Below are 14,828 nucleotides of genomic sequence, written 5' to 3'. Positions count from 1 at the left end.
CGACACGTACACACTGATATAATGTGCTTTCATACACCAAGAGGCACAAATGTGGCAGTTAAATAAGGTAACATGAGCAGGTGTCAGCATCCACGCAAAACAAAACCACCACAATCTGGCAGAGAACTGTGGTTATGATTAATTTAAGCCATGATAATGGCACACAACAGAAAATGACGTCACACCATTTAATGTCTACTTAGCGGGGGGGGGGGGGGGGCTCTTTGGTAATGGCCTGCAGCGTCGCTTTGTGGAAATGGGATTCGCCCCGTTGAACCATTGCAATCTGCGCAGAACCAATTTAGTGGGGAACACATTAAATAATTAGAATATCTGGCCACACGATAGCAAGTGCTAGTAGATGTGGAAATCTGGAGAGCGTGTAAGTAGATCGAAGTGTGTGACGAACGTGCTTGTCATACGTACGCTTTGGCAACCAGTTCTCTTTTTCAGGTGCATTACTTACAACAAAGGCACAGGTTGTACGGGCGATTTTTGTTTTGCTCTTTATTTTTCAGCTCGGTTGTTACAGCATGTTACACATAACGGTGACACTACTGTATAAGTTAAAACGAAGGAGCTAAATTGGTAAATTAGAGCAAGAAAATGACACAATTTAAACCAGGTGCACGCGCACAAAGTAAATGACAGGAACATTGTTTACTGTGTGACACGAATCAGGTGCAACAAGCAGTTGCGCGAGTGTGGCCACTGCCGTTGCCTATGATTGAAAAAGAAAGAATATTTATATTTAGCACACACATATACACTCTCACGTACGTACAACGTCCTCACTAAATCTCTTTTGTAATAAGGGCAGGCTTTAAAAATCCATGAGTGTGGTGTTGGTAAGTGCTATGCATGCACCCTGCCTCAAAACACCGATGGTTGTATGCACAGTGGCCACGCTGGTGGTTCGTGTGCGTTGGCTTTAATGGTACCAAGGTAGCGGTGGTTTTTATTTTTTTGCAATGATCCAATGTGTGTGCACACACACACGACACTGGGACAAATGGCATTGACATTCTCTTGCATCGACAACTGACACAATTAGCTATTCAAAAAGTGAAGCGATTAAATTGTGGTCACAGAAAAAGAAAGTGCCAAACCAAAAGAGGTTTAAACTTATACCAATGTATTCTTGATGTCCTTCTCAGATGTGTTAAAACATACATTTTTAAAGATGTCGCCCAAATCAAACTGAGGTGTCCATAAATGTGGACAAACTGTAAAGTGGCCAAATCAATGGTGCTGTTACTTCGGACAGCTCAGTCCAATTTGGCATGGCTTTCCGTGTGGCTCAATAGCGTGTTGTGTGGCTTTAGATAATGCACCCTCAAACCAATAAGGAATGAGAAATAACAACACACCACGTCAATGAAGCATAGCATTTCATCACATTTTGCTATGCTTCAGAAACTTAGCGGGGACATGACATTTTTCAAGGGAAAGTACTTTGGGAAGTTATCGTTGGGTCAAGCATCTTTCCACAGTGCCATTTTATCGACCGGCTGTAGAGGCTCCCTGACAAGAGTCACGTGCAGCTGGTCTGTGGTGTGGCGCTGACAGGATTGGCAGCTTTCTGTGTATGCCGGTCACCATGGCCCTGGCTTTCCCACCTGGCAAACCCCATCATGCACCACCCGACTCCCCACCCAGCCCCAACAAACCTCCCAGCCCACAAAGTGCCCCCCCTTCCCTGTTCCCCTCTAACAAACACAGCGGCGACATCCACCGGACAGGGAAATCAGGCAGCTGGTGGGTGTCTGATCTTTTTTTTTGTTTTTTTCTCATCTTACTGCTGCTACTGCCATCCCCAAAAGGTTGCCACCCTCTGGGGCAGCATGTCGTCTCTCCATAGGTGCTCCTCACCACCACTGCTCAGCCCAATTCTCGCCACTGTCGGTAAAAATCCTGCACGTTCCGCACGTGAATCCCACTCTCCTGAGCCTCCCGGATAGCATCCTAGAGGGCAAAGGGGAAAGCAAAGTCAGCATTGGTTACACCGCCACACCAAATAAGGATACCGCAATCATTATACATGTCCAGCACTGTTGTGAATCCATTGTTGGATAAGGGCCTCCCCATGCCGTGCAGGTCTTGGGGGTTATTTTACCACAATTCATCACGTGGGTTGGTAAAGGTGTGGCGCTTACTGGTCAGAGCATTAGGCATACAGTACAACATGGACTTTTGGGCACTTCCCTCTACTGCCCACACCTAGGCCACACATTTAATTAAATAGATTAATATTTCACACCGCTTTGAGATAATGTAAAGACAAATAACAAACAATAAGCAAACAAATAATTATAATGTAACAAATGTAGGGGTTTTGCAGATCTATATTGGGGAATGTATGATTCTTATGCATGTAAGTTAGCTGAACTGAATGTGAACCCAGTTTATGACTGAAGACAATGGAATTACAGATGATTATAATGCATTGTGCATAAATGTAAAGGCCATTGTAGTAGTTGTAATAATTATTGGTTGAAGAGTTTTTGTAATTATGTTTTTAACAGATGCAATTCTCTTCCTGATCATTTTACTGCATTTTTGCAGTCAGTTTATATGAGATTATATATTTATAACACGGTCAGCATTTATGTGTTTAGTTTCAAATTAAACAATTTTTGAAAACAATGTACTAATTGGTCTTCTGAGAATAGCCAAAAAATGCTAAAACAGAATAAATCCATTGCTTTTTAATTACAAGCAGTGAGAGTACCGATAGAAAAATATTTTTAATAGCATTATTGCTTAAAGGCTTTGCTAAAACAAATCTGTTTTTTTTTTAAACAGTAAAGACGAACACTTTTTTTCAAAAATTGAGGTACGATACTTTTATACTTCTGAAATTTGTATTGCTTCATTATAAATGCATTGAATTTTAAATACAATACCAAAATAAATCGCAAAAACTGTGAAAACCATTTTTTGGCTTCCAGGTTGCATGGAAAGTAATCACCGACTGACTACTGATCACTCTGAGGAAAAGTGTGTGGGTGTTTTACATAAAACATTTATTTGGTCAGAGCAGTTCTTCTATAAAAGAAGACAAAAAAACAGAACTCTATACTGGGACAAATGGTAACAAAACTATACAGCTGACAGCTCTTTAAAGTTGTCAGCTTTTTGAGGTTTTTTTTTCCCTTGCTGAGAGAAACTCATGTCTCCCCTCTCCCAATGGACCCATCCCCCTTCCCCCAACTCCACTACCCCACCGGCAAACACCCAGGTACAGCGGCCTAATGAGGTATAAAGGCCACTCGGAACATGGCATGGGACATGGAGAACGCTGGTTAATATTTAAGCGTGAAATGCCTTTGTGTCAAACGGCAGGCTTGGGCGGCTTGCGCATGGCTCATTTCCATGTCTCACAACGATAATGTCACAACACGTGCCACCGTAATGCAGGGGTATGGATATTTCACACTCGAAGGAAAAATTCAACAATTAATAAAACCACCGCCACATGCAGAGTGCACGTTTCTGTCCCTATAAAGTGCACATTAAAATTCAAGCACTTAAACGTTTTTGTCAATAATAGCAAACTCTTCTGCACCTTCATTGTAGTTGTTTTGTAGCTTCGCCAGTATAAGAAGATACGTATCAATATATGGTGCCTTATCGTATATTTTGGCATGCTTTATTATATATGCCTCTTCCACATACAAAATATTATTTAATGGTTATATTGTAAATTTCAGTATGATCTTGGGAGGAGATATTTGCATATGTAATAACAATACAAAATTCAAGGGTGAACATATAACCTGTTAAGTTTAACGTATGAAACGCACAATGAGAAAATGGGCTTGGCCACTTATAAATTGAGCCACGGCCCTGTCCATCTCTCTCACAAACTGCGACAAGCCAGGCCAGGACCCTGCAGCTCACAGAGAGTCCTTGCTCAAAAAAAGAGAACAGCGTCATCATTGTGCCATTATCAACATCACATCTCTCCGTCACTCGGCATCCCCCCCACCCACCAGAAATGGGACAGAACAAGTGAACCGTGGCGTGAGAGATGCCTGCGGCCACTTCCCCGACCCCAGTAACCATTTTGCCTGAATTAGCAAACAGTGTAGTCCCTGGGAGGCAGGGCAGGGTGAGATGGGAGGGAAAGGGGGATGGCCAGGGTTAGGGCAGGGAGTGGTATGGCCAGATGGGTCACTTAACCCTAGCATTACCAACTATTTTTATATAATCCCTCCCTACTTCAACAAAAGCCACCCATGCATGTAATACCCTGCTTGGCTAAAGTACAACATAAACATGTCATTGTCAACAGGCACAGCGGCAGCAGCAGGATAAACCAGGCAGTGAGGCTTGAATGATGCAAATTGCTGGACTAGTTAAAAAAAATATGCACGTACAAGATATGTCCGTTCAGCAGAGGAGCTGCAGGGGCATTGTCGAGTCCAAAAACACAGACATGTAAACACTACGTCATATGCAGCCAATATACCTCAGGTTTGCTATGTGCATAAATACACAAGCAACTGCAATAATGTGTGCTTCTCTATGAACAGTGGTGCTAAATAAGCGTGACGCATTAGTAGCAGCATGCTTGTTTTAACGAAAGCCCTCACGCATACGACTTGACTAGAAGGGCACCAAAGGTGTCCATGACACTCACTTTTACAATTTCGTAAAAAAAAGCAATGATTTTAAATCTTTCCTGGGGATCCAGTTCAGCTATACCCAAGCAAAATCCCATGCATGTATGGGGAGAAGACCCAAAAAAATGATCAGCTAACCTACTTGTTCTACTACCCATGAATCGCACTACATCACCTTGTAGGCGTGCAGATGTCTCACAAATATCACCACTATCCATATGTGATCCACTAACTCCTCATCCACAATTACTGCAGACATCTAGTCTGTAGATTATTATATTGATCAAGATATATGCATACAGTGCACACACAGTGCACAGGTATTGTAATGATTAGGAGTGACTCGTCAAGTTGCCATGCAAGACAAAAGGCAAGTCAAGCAATAACATCACAAAAGACCTTGGGGTGTCCTTCTATTGTTTGTGTCAAGTGACCTGTTTTGTGTCAGACCAATACCTGGGCCATCAGTTTTGTTTAGATGCAAAACCACTTTTGTTTTCACATGAACAGGACACCCAGACTAAGGGCACACAATGTGGAGAGCGATGACTCACAAATACTCCCTGGGTGCCTGCCTGAAAAACCCTTTCAGTGTAAAGTGAAAAAGTCATTCCAACCATTCTGGTTAACTCAATTCACGATCCTCATTGTTCTACAAATACCACCGAATGGTTATCCGAATAATCATTTGTCCAAACACTAATTATACCTCTATACAGCCAAACGTCCTTGTGGCTTTATGCAGGTGTGACTTGTGGCATGCAAGCTTATGGGATTATTGGAGCACCTGAAAACTTGGCATCCCAAACAAGATCTGTTAGGCTTAGGACATATTTTGGATAATTCATGATAATACTCTTTTGTGTTAATTTGTTAACTTAACCTTATGGCGGGACCCCGGGGTCCCATAAGCCCCCGGCTCTTGCATAAACATATTATATATTCTATATAATGTAAACATTATATAATGTAAACAAAACTTTGCTCTTTTTCACCAATGGGTTTGAAGGATGGTGGCAAGTGTTGTCTTGTTAAACTATGCCTTTAAAACTGAAAACTACTTACCTGCAGTACCTCTATTTAAATACACTATCTAAAAAATAATTTACACCCCTCTGTCAATCATCGTGTTTTTCTAGTGTGGATTTGTGAACACACTTTGTAAACAGTACATAAAATAGTACACGATTTCAATGCGCTGTTGATATTGTAACAAGCGTTTATACCAATGTTACTCTACAGAGTAGTGGGTCACCGCTCCTCTTATCCGCATCGATACGAGCGGTATGTGGGGACGATGGCTTAACTGCAAAAAAACATATCTGCACAGATGCATACGGACAAGAGATGTATTATCAAATTAACGGTGCAACGCATCTCATCTGTTAAATATCTGCAGGTAATAGGATTCTCATCGATTGATCCTGGCTGCAGACATTGGTAGGTCACAAATAATAATGAAGATAAGAGAGCGGTTTCACTGTATTATGCATACCGTTATGACAAATAAAGGACTTAAGTCGTGTAGGCAGTTTGAGCAGCTTTGGATAAGACTTGTTGTGATCCTGCCCATACCCGAGCATGGAGGGCATTCGCTTGTTCAGCTCTTCTGCGCATTCGTCCTCACTGCAGCTTGGACGACACGACAACAGAACGATCCGTGCGAGGTGGGTTGTGGCGTTTATGTGCGTGGTGGGACGGAGTCGCCATAAATAAATAAATGCCGCTTTTTTACTTCCGTTTATTTGGGACCCCGGGGTCCCGCCATAAGGTGCAACTGAACAAAGAAGGAAAGGCTAAATATTACCTTAGGGCGGAGACATGGCTTGGTGGTTGCATATTCATTGCTTGTTGCAGGGGTTCCCGGTTCGAATCCAGCAGCTCGCCTAGTTAATACTGTGAGTGTATTAATCATATAAATACTACGCACCACCTGCTTTACAGTGGATGTTAAAGATCTCCTAACGTGTTCGCAAGAGTAGGCTTATCGAGTACCGGCGTCATGGTTTAAATTTACCAAATCTGAAAAGTTAGCCTCAAATTCCTCACCTAAGATATAGATATCACCCCCTACTGCAAAAACCTGACAGGAACCTCTTAAAAAAACAATTACAGAGATAACAATATAAACTTCGGTTGTAAGAACGTTTGAGTGAAGTTTCTATTTTAATGTAGTTAAAATATATTCTGCAAATTGATTCACTGAGATTAAATGAGCTTGGTACTCTATATTAGTAAATTATAATTGTCTGTAATAACGAATTTCAGTTTCACTTAACAGCACGCCTGCAGTCTCGGTGGGCCAGAGAGAGAAGTTGCTCGTGCGCGTGAGCATCGTTCTGTCTGTTCTGAAAAAGTGTCCCTATTTTCAGAATACTTGCTTGTAATTGACTGATAAGTGCCTTTAAATGGAGCTCTAAAAGCCAATAACAACACACTTGTAATGGTTTTGACAACACTTTAAAAGAAGCTGCAAAGCCAGAAGCAGGCATGGGGCACTAAGAGAAACTTGTGAAACCAGAGCTGTGAAAATCCAGCAAGGGCGAGAGTGGGGAGTGTGCCCTCTCGGCTGCTACAAGATGCTGACCCAGTGGCACAAGTGCCACTATTTCAACGACGCTGGGTTTCCCTGCTGATCACCAGACACGGATACTGGTGCACAAGTGGAGGCAGCGTCCAAATAGCTTATTCTGCAAAGTGCCATACAACGCTTATACCCACTGACCATACAATGATGGTACGGCTAGAGTCAAATCCATTCGTAGCCCACAATATCCCAGGCTGATGCTTTTATATAAGGTGAGCTGGTGAATGCAGAAATATGGTTGCATACGTGGCATAATGTCTCCAGCTACTCCCATTGTGAAAGAAAGCTATCTATGTGTACAGGTATATTGTCAAAATACTGTTGGATGAGAGCTGTCCCCCACCTCCCCATCGCATGCATAGACATGGGAGCCAAGAAGTACAGGACAACAAATGGATACATGGATTTTGCTGCTCTGCCCTCTGCTGACGACTATGTCGCACAGCCCCGCCAATGCCTGTGACGACCTGGCATGTAGAGTGGTTCCTCAATACCCATCCATGTATTATCCAGGGCCAACTCTGCTCAGCTTCCAAAATCTGCTGAGATCAGGTGCATTCTGGGTGCTTTGATCATAGGCACAAAAAAAACGACCACTGTGATATTATTCCTTTAATTAAAAAGCAGACATTAAGAAGGCTTTAGGAGTAAAGCAGAGTGAATTCATGTGCTATTTTAGTGGGTCCCCTCGTGGCTAGGTTTCCTCCAAAGAGTACCGAAAAAATATTTCCAAAATAACCCATGAAGATCGCTGTAAGTCACAAGAGTGATTTACTTTTCCAAGTACATATTTACTGCTTCTGTTTAGTTTTGTCTTTTCGTTCAGTTGGAGGTTACTTGCTTATCCGGATCTCACCCTGATGGAGACATAAGGCTTATCATGTGAATAATCTATCGAACACATCGACTCAATGGAGAAATGCTAATGCTGATTAATGAGTTTGTATTAAAATCATACGTCCAAAACAAATGCTTGGAATTGTTTGCAATTAGTACACATACTTGAGCGGTCAAGATGGTGATTATTTTCAATATTCTCTCATATATACAAAGACAATTGTATCATTCGTTGTTTTTGAACATTTATTTTTTATTTCAATCTTTTTCTTCCTTTTCATGAAGTGGCTGCTTTTGTGGTACTACACTCGGCACCATGGACAGAAGCATTAAACCGTCAGACAATACATCAAAACTTTATTCTGTGCTTCTGCTGATGTACTCAAATTGTTCTGTGTGGGAGAAGTGAATAGCCACTTTGTAGTTGTGAGGTCTGCATAACTGCCGAACCCATTTTACTCTCTCTCCATTTGCATCCAGACCGGTAGATTGACATACAAGTAGAGAAATGATCTAGGATACAGTCAGGATGGGAGGAGGCTTTTGTGGGGAAATGTGGGGGAGGGAAGGGTGCACATCACAATGCTCATCTTTCCAATTCCGCAGAGTGGACACGGAATGAGTGTGTGAAAATGAAAAGCACTCTCTTTCTGATGCCTGGGTCAACGTGTCTTTTTGCACGACTCTGCTTTCAACATGTCACTTGAGAAGCTATTTCAAATTTTGTGCGCAAGCCGCTGACTTAAATTAATATTGAATTCTATTAGGGGGAACACAATGTGATTCTGAGGCCTCGCTCTCAGTCTCGGGCTAAAGCACAGAAACAGAAAGCCAAGTGCTGCGTTCATGGCAACAGAGTAGCTGCAAATCGCAAGGATGGACACTCCATAAAAAAACTAAAAACCCACATCCACAAAAGATGCATTTCCGAGATGCCCCACTTAAGTGTAAATTGCGCAAGTGAAGGTCTGATTGAACAAAGAGACCAACATTTTAGTGTCAAGCACATCTGTGCGATGGAAAATAATATAAAAAAACAGATGCTACAAAACTAGACTGAAAGAATACTGAAAACTAACAGACAAATTAGACCACCCTAATGCAGGAATACAAACGTGTCCAGTTGCAGACAGCAATGGAATATTGCTTTCAGGTTTGTTGCTGTGTGTGTGGATAATGTAGCGAGTCTTGGGAGGAAATCAGCAGCACACAGTGTTCTCATGCTATGTCACACATGTACACAGATGGTATGTTTTACAGCAGGCTGTGAATTTACATGTATTTTTAAAAAAACGACCAACAAAATCTAGTTACCAAAGCAATGAACATTATTTCCTTACTTAACCATTCTCATTCCACTTAGTAAAAGGCAATGGTGCAGCCCTGCAATTACTTGCTCAATCCACGGCTGGCAAACGCCTTTCCATTTGAGGGAGCTCTGGACAGCCCCTCTTGGGGATATTCTGGCCGACTTCCACCACACTTGTCAGACCGCTTGGAAGAGCTGGGAGTATCTACACGATACCCCACCACAACCGACCTCCCGATCGATTAACTGTGATGTACCCTTTTATACTGCTGGGTCGACAGATGCGGGGAGGATTTAAGAAACTTGGCCACTTTTTCAACCGCTGTGGCAGGAGATCGAAGTCCAGTGTGATAACCATTACACAGAGGTAGCATCCCCATGTTTCATATATTTATATAGTAAGATCCCTAAAGTCCTATTTATCAGGCACTAAGATTGACATTCATAAAAAAAAGTTTTTCAATAAATTAAAATGTGTGTTCCCTCCGGTCTGAAGTGCCTCATGCATGAGCCCTGCTGGGGTTCTTCAGTGATAACTGAGAGCAAAATTGGGATGTAATTTAGGATAAAGTACAAATAATAAAATGTATCGTGTTAAAAAAAATAGTTGCTTTAATCTTTTTGTTGACGTTTACTCATGCCGATTATAACCGAATCACTTGGAATGCACCTGATCTCATTAGATTTCGGAAGCAAATGAAGGATGAGCCTGGATCGCGCTAGATTGCATGACCACAATGCATAACAGGTGTTACAGGCTGTGTTAAGGGCAGCAAAGGGCAGTGCACAAAAATCCACTGCTGTATGGTACTTATACATGCCATGTCTATGCTCTAAAATTTCACCAAATGGCAGTGACCAGAATGGCAAAATAAGGTAAAATATCCCACATAGTGTGGGGGAAGTCCTTCATCCAGAGCAGTGGATGGCTGAAAATTACATCCATTTAGCCAATGTACTTGTGAGCCAAAGTGATAGAGCAGCATTGACCTCATTGGAGGTAGGAAGGAGTCATGTTTAGAGTGCAGCAGTGTTTAGTGATGGTGTGCTGAGGAACACTGTGACACCGCAGGACAAATGTACATTGCTGTGAATGATCTACCAGTGCACAGCAGCAATAAATCAACCAACACAACTCTGTATAGTCCCACCTCTAACCCAATAACCACGAAGTGCATGGGGAGGGCCAGGCCTTCAACCAGCAATATGCTGGATAAACGGCTCTACACATGTTACTGATGATGGCATTGTCACCATGGCTGGTAGGCCGCCACCCCAGTGTTGAGTTCCCACACTCACCTGCAAGTTCGGTGTGAGAGCCTGAGTGTCCTGGGGTTGGCAGGCGAGCAGGATGGTGACCATTCCTGCCGACTCCTCCGCTCCACCCTGAGCCACTGTCAGCTGCTTGCATCCGTCCAGGATGCGATACATGCGCCTGGCAGAAATTGGCAAGGAAGGCAGGTGTTGAGGACAGTGCACAAAGCTTGCCCCCATCTTAATGGCAGACGTGTGTCCATGAATGCAGAGCTGGATATCTCATTATTTACATATTCCATTGCCCTACAGATTATTGGTCCGATTACCCGACTGATGGACTATCACAAAAACAGCGAATTTGTCTCACCTCGTTCTCACGTGTGCCAATGGATGGGAGGTGATGGGTGGGGCTTGGTGATATAATCGGCATCATCAGCCACGTTAAGCTTTGGCTTGTAGGGGGTTTCCTGCCTTCGGGACGCAGGATGTGGGGGTGACTGCCATTTTGAAATGGGTTCAAGTAATAGATTATATTTTTTTGTTAATTAATCGACTTCATTGCCTCAGATCTACATTAATGTAAACTCAACGAATCACTGTGCCACCGCTCCACCCCATACCGATTATGTGAATATGTACCGATCAAGTAACTTTGAAGGCAGTAATCCGTTATTACAATGACTCAAACATACTGTGCTGGCAATTGACACATGGTGCAAAACAGCTGTTGCTGACAAACCAAGCCAGAGGCACAGCTTGCCATGACGAGCCAGTACAAAATCTCTTCAACAAATGCGTTTAAAAAAATGTACGAGCAAAAAACTTTCTGCAGCACATGAGATGTACCTGCACATAGGTTTCGCAGGACATATGCAGTGTACGATAGTGCTCATTGAACCACAATAAATTGCTGACCTTGTCAAGGAGCATAAACCATCACGCAAACTCCAGTTATCCTCGCAGCGGCTTTTGGCTAGCCATCGAACAAGGACGGTCAATGCATCGCACACTTTCTGATGCGTTTCTGCGGCTGTCTGGAACGCTCTCCCTTCCGATATTAGGAAACCACTGGAGCTATAAAGTTTTCGATCTAGATTGAAAACTCATTTATTTAGAACTGCATGTTCTGTTTAGTTTGTTGTCCTTTCCCCGCACATCTGATTAGCATGGTTGGCTACATATGGTGCGAAAGAAGTTCAACATACATACATAACATGGAATACATATATATAAAATTTCTTTCCTGCCACTTCGACACTAACCGCTGCCAATTATGCCTTCACTGACGGGTGAATTATGTAGAGGCAATTTCCATATCAATGCCGTGCATGGAGTCAGGAAATCATCTTTTATTAACGTGACACGGCTCTGCAGCGGAAAACAAGACAGGCAGCGGTGGAGGTTTTGGGGCCGCGGGAAGGATTGCTTTTCCTCTAGACATTAATAGGGTCGTGAATTATTCAGTACAAAGGCGGCTCTTTGTGCCGTGCCACCGGTGTGAGCGGTGGAGCGGGTGCAATCGCTGGTGTGCATTTCTTTAATACTCTCCATGGCCCAGAGAAAACCGAGCGTGTTCTTCGCAAAATGAAAGTGGGGGGGGGGAGGAGATTTCCGCTTCCACATTCAAAAGCAATGACAAAACAGAGTTTTCATACCTGTGCCACAAAACGCAAGATGCCTCATTGTACCTTCTCAAGAAAAACTTTCCAGTGCATTTCAGAACACCAGAACTCCAGGTTAACAATACGGAATGGTGCCCGAGTGGTCTGCAAGCAATCATCCAAATTATTTCTGCTGGTAAATTCGAGCTAACTTCACATTTCTGAAGAGTGTCGTACATTTAAGAGTTCTTTAATAAGCCCCTGCTCTGTTTAATGGCATCTGCAGATGGATATTCATTCTGACAGCCATCATTTGACGATCCTTCCCATGCGCTTCTTCACTGACAAAAATGTGCACATCCCTCCCTCTTAGCCGTCAGCGGCGATGACACCCCCTCCTTATTCCCCTCGAGGAAGTGTTCCGCCGAGAGGTTTATTAATTTATAAGCTGTACCCCGGGCAACAAAATGGTTAAGTGCTGAAAGGGTTTGGGAAATGAAACGAAACACAAAAAAGTAGCAAGAGCGACAGCACTAACGACACAAAGGACAGAATGGCATTACGTGAAAAGCAGCGATTTGGAAAGAAGATTCATGCAAAGAAAATGAACGACAGACCACACATGTGGAGGAGGATAAAAAGGTCACAAACTTCCATCAACGCTCAAGCCTATTTTTGAATCCAGTCAAAAAGAGCAACAAAATGAAACCAAAGCCTGGTGTCACAAAATGTCCTTCTTACTCAAAGCCAAGATAATGAGTTTCAAAAATGGGATTTTTTTTCAGAGCTTGCAGTTTTTAAATGTGTTTTCATATTTATCTACAAAACAATACAAGACTTATTTTATGACAATTCAGGAACACAGCTCATTTTGGTAGAGACTGTAGAACACTTGGCATAGAGAAATTGTTGCCACACAGCCAGGCACTCATTACTGCACCGCTGGGTCAGCTATACTTCTCTAGCACTCATAGCTACTTAAGGTCTATGTATTCTTGGATGTGTACATGCAAGAACCAGACGTTACCCAATGGGTCTGCTGTCCTGCATATAAAGTATTGTTTATTGGATATATATAAAACTCTGACACGTAATCCCTTCCGGAGCTAAAGCACATAAGGATAAACATAAACACCACCAGCCCCCACTTCCTGAAACCACTTATTAATATAAGCTACAGCAAGAAACACAGCGAAATATTAAAGACATCTATGGTTTTTGGCCGTGACACCCTGCAGGCATGCCGTCAGTTACACAACTTATGCAGAGTGAATGAATAAATAAATAAATTTATAAAATGCCAGCCAGACATTAATTTATGATGGAAGAATTCAGCCCTGGGCAGCGGGGTGATAAACGAGAGCCCTACCAAGTGCCCGAGTCAATCTGTCGGCAGCGATGCCTCAACGTACACCGGGAGGCACGTAAATGAGGATTTCAAAATTACGACCGACAATGCGTCTCCTCTTTCTCTCTCCTTCTCTTTCTCTCTCCATTCCCTCACCATGCATCCCTGCCCCCGCACATTCCCCCCCCCCCCCACTGACAACCAGTAAATACTTGCCAAGTGATTTGTACATGCATGCCTGTGTGTGCATCAAATGGGAGGGGTGTGTGGATATGTTGGTGCGTTTCCAATCCGTGCCTATTGTGCGTGTTCAAATGTGAATGCGTGGGTGCGTGGGGGTGCGTGGGCGTCTTAAGGCGACATCACTTGGCTGGGTTGTTTGCAGAACCCCATGACCCAAAGCTACCATCACTATTGTACTAAACTGGTGTTTATATTTAGCACCGAGACATCTACACTAAAAAAACATTTTTCTTCCATTATGAGTTAATTGTAATATGTATTTACACTTGCTCATTTCAAGTTATGCATAAATATCTCCGAAAATAAATACCTTAATATTACACATAGTACGTTATTTTAAAGACTGTACATAGCGTAAAAGTGACCAAGACAAATAAAAATGGGGAAACATTACAGAATTACCAGGTGTGAACCTTTATAAATATTCTATCTACACAACGATAACCATAACCATCATATACTACAGAATGAAAAGGATTAATTTAATAACATTTCGTGGACGAGCCCTTCACCAAACGCGCCCCGACAACCTCCATGCCATGGGAGGCCTTCAACTAACAGTGGATTCATATTCTTGGTTCTTTCGGTAAAGTCACGTTGAAGGGAAACAATAAAATAATAATATATATAAAGTAATAATATATATTTGTTTTATTGTTTCCCTTCAACGTGACTTTACCGAAAGAACCAAGAATATGAATCACTGCAGTCACGAAAGCTTTAAATCAAAATTTAACAGTGGATTGACAAAGAAATGTAAAATTATTATAAATTGTCTTATCACAGCAGACTGGATGCGTAGACAAATAACAATTCACTCCATCTGCCCCTACGATTTGATTGTCATGATTTGTGTATAGGATTCAATCCAAGAAAATATGTAATGTCACTTCACTCACGTTTGTATCATTCATACCTGTCTTGTGTATAATATCTTGTGTGCACTGATTCTTGTTTGTACTGTCTCTTCTACACTGCTTCATTTGTACATCTCATTTATACACGTTTGTCATTCTGT

The 14,828-nt window shown here is 42.4% G+C and overlaps 1 protein-coding gene across 5 annotated transcripts in view; it reads right to left on the bottom strand.

The window, feature by feature from the left end:
* Positions 1-490: 490 nt before the first annotated feature.
* SMG5 (SMG5 nonsense mediated mRNA decay factor) overlaps positions 491-14,828 on the bottom strand; it is a 72,431-nt gene continuing 58,093 nt past the window's right edge. For all 5 annotated transcript variants that reach the window (XM_032949199.2, XM_032949180.2, XM_032949190.2 and 2 more), the window contains exons 24-25: positions 10,661-10,796; positions 491-1,965 (exon numbers count right to left, since the gene is read on the bottom strand). In XM_032949199.2, coding sequence (XP_032805090.1) covers positions 1,882-1,965; positions 10,661-10,796 — 220 coding nt within the window. In that variant the 3' untranslated portion in view covers positions 491-1,881. The remainder of the gene's footprint in view (positions 1,966-10,660; positions 10,797-14,828) is intronic.

Source organism: Petromyzon marinus, chromosome 1, assembly GCF_048934315.1.
Source record: "Petromyzon marinus isolate PM22_M1 ecotype Great Lakes invasive population chromosome 1, UKy_Petmar_22M1.pri1.0, whole genome shotgun sequence".
Taxonomy (NCBI): domain Eukaryota; kingdom Metazoa; phylum Chordata; class Hyperoartia; order Petromyzontiformes; family Petromyzontidae; genus Petromyzon; species Petromyzon marinus.
The sequence above is the reverse complement of the archived record's forward strand: the minus strand, read 5'-3'. Positions and strand labels throughout refer to the sequence as shown.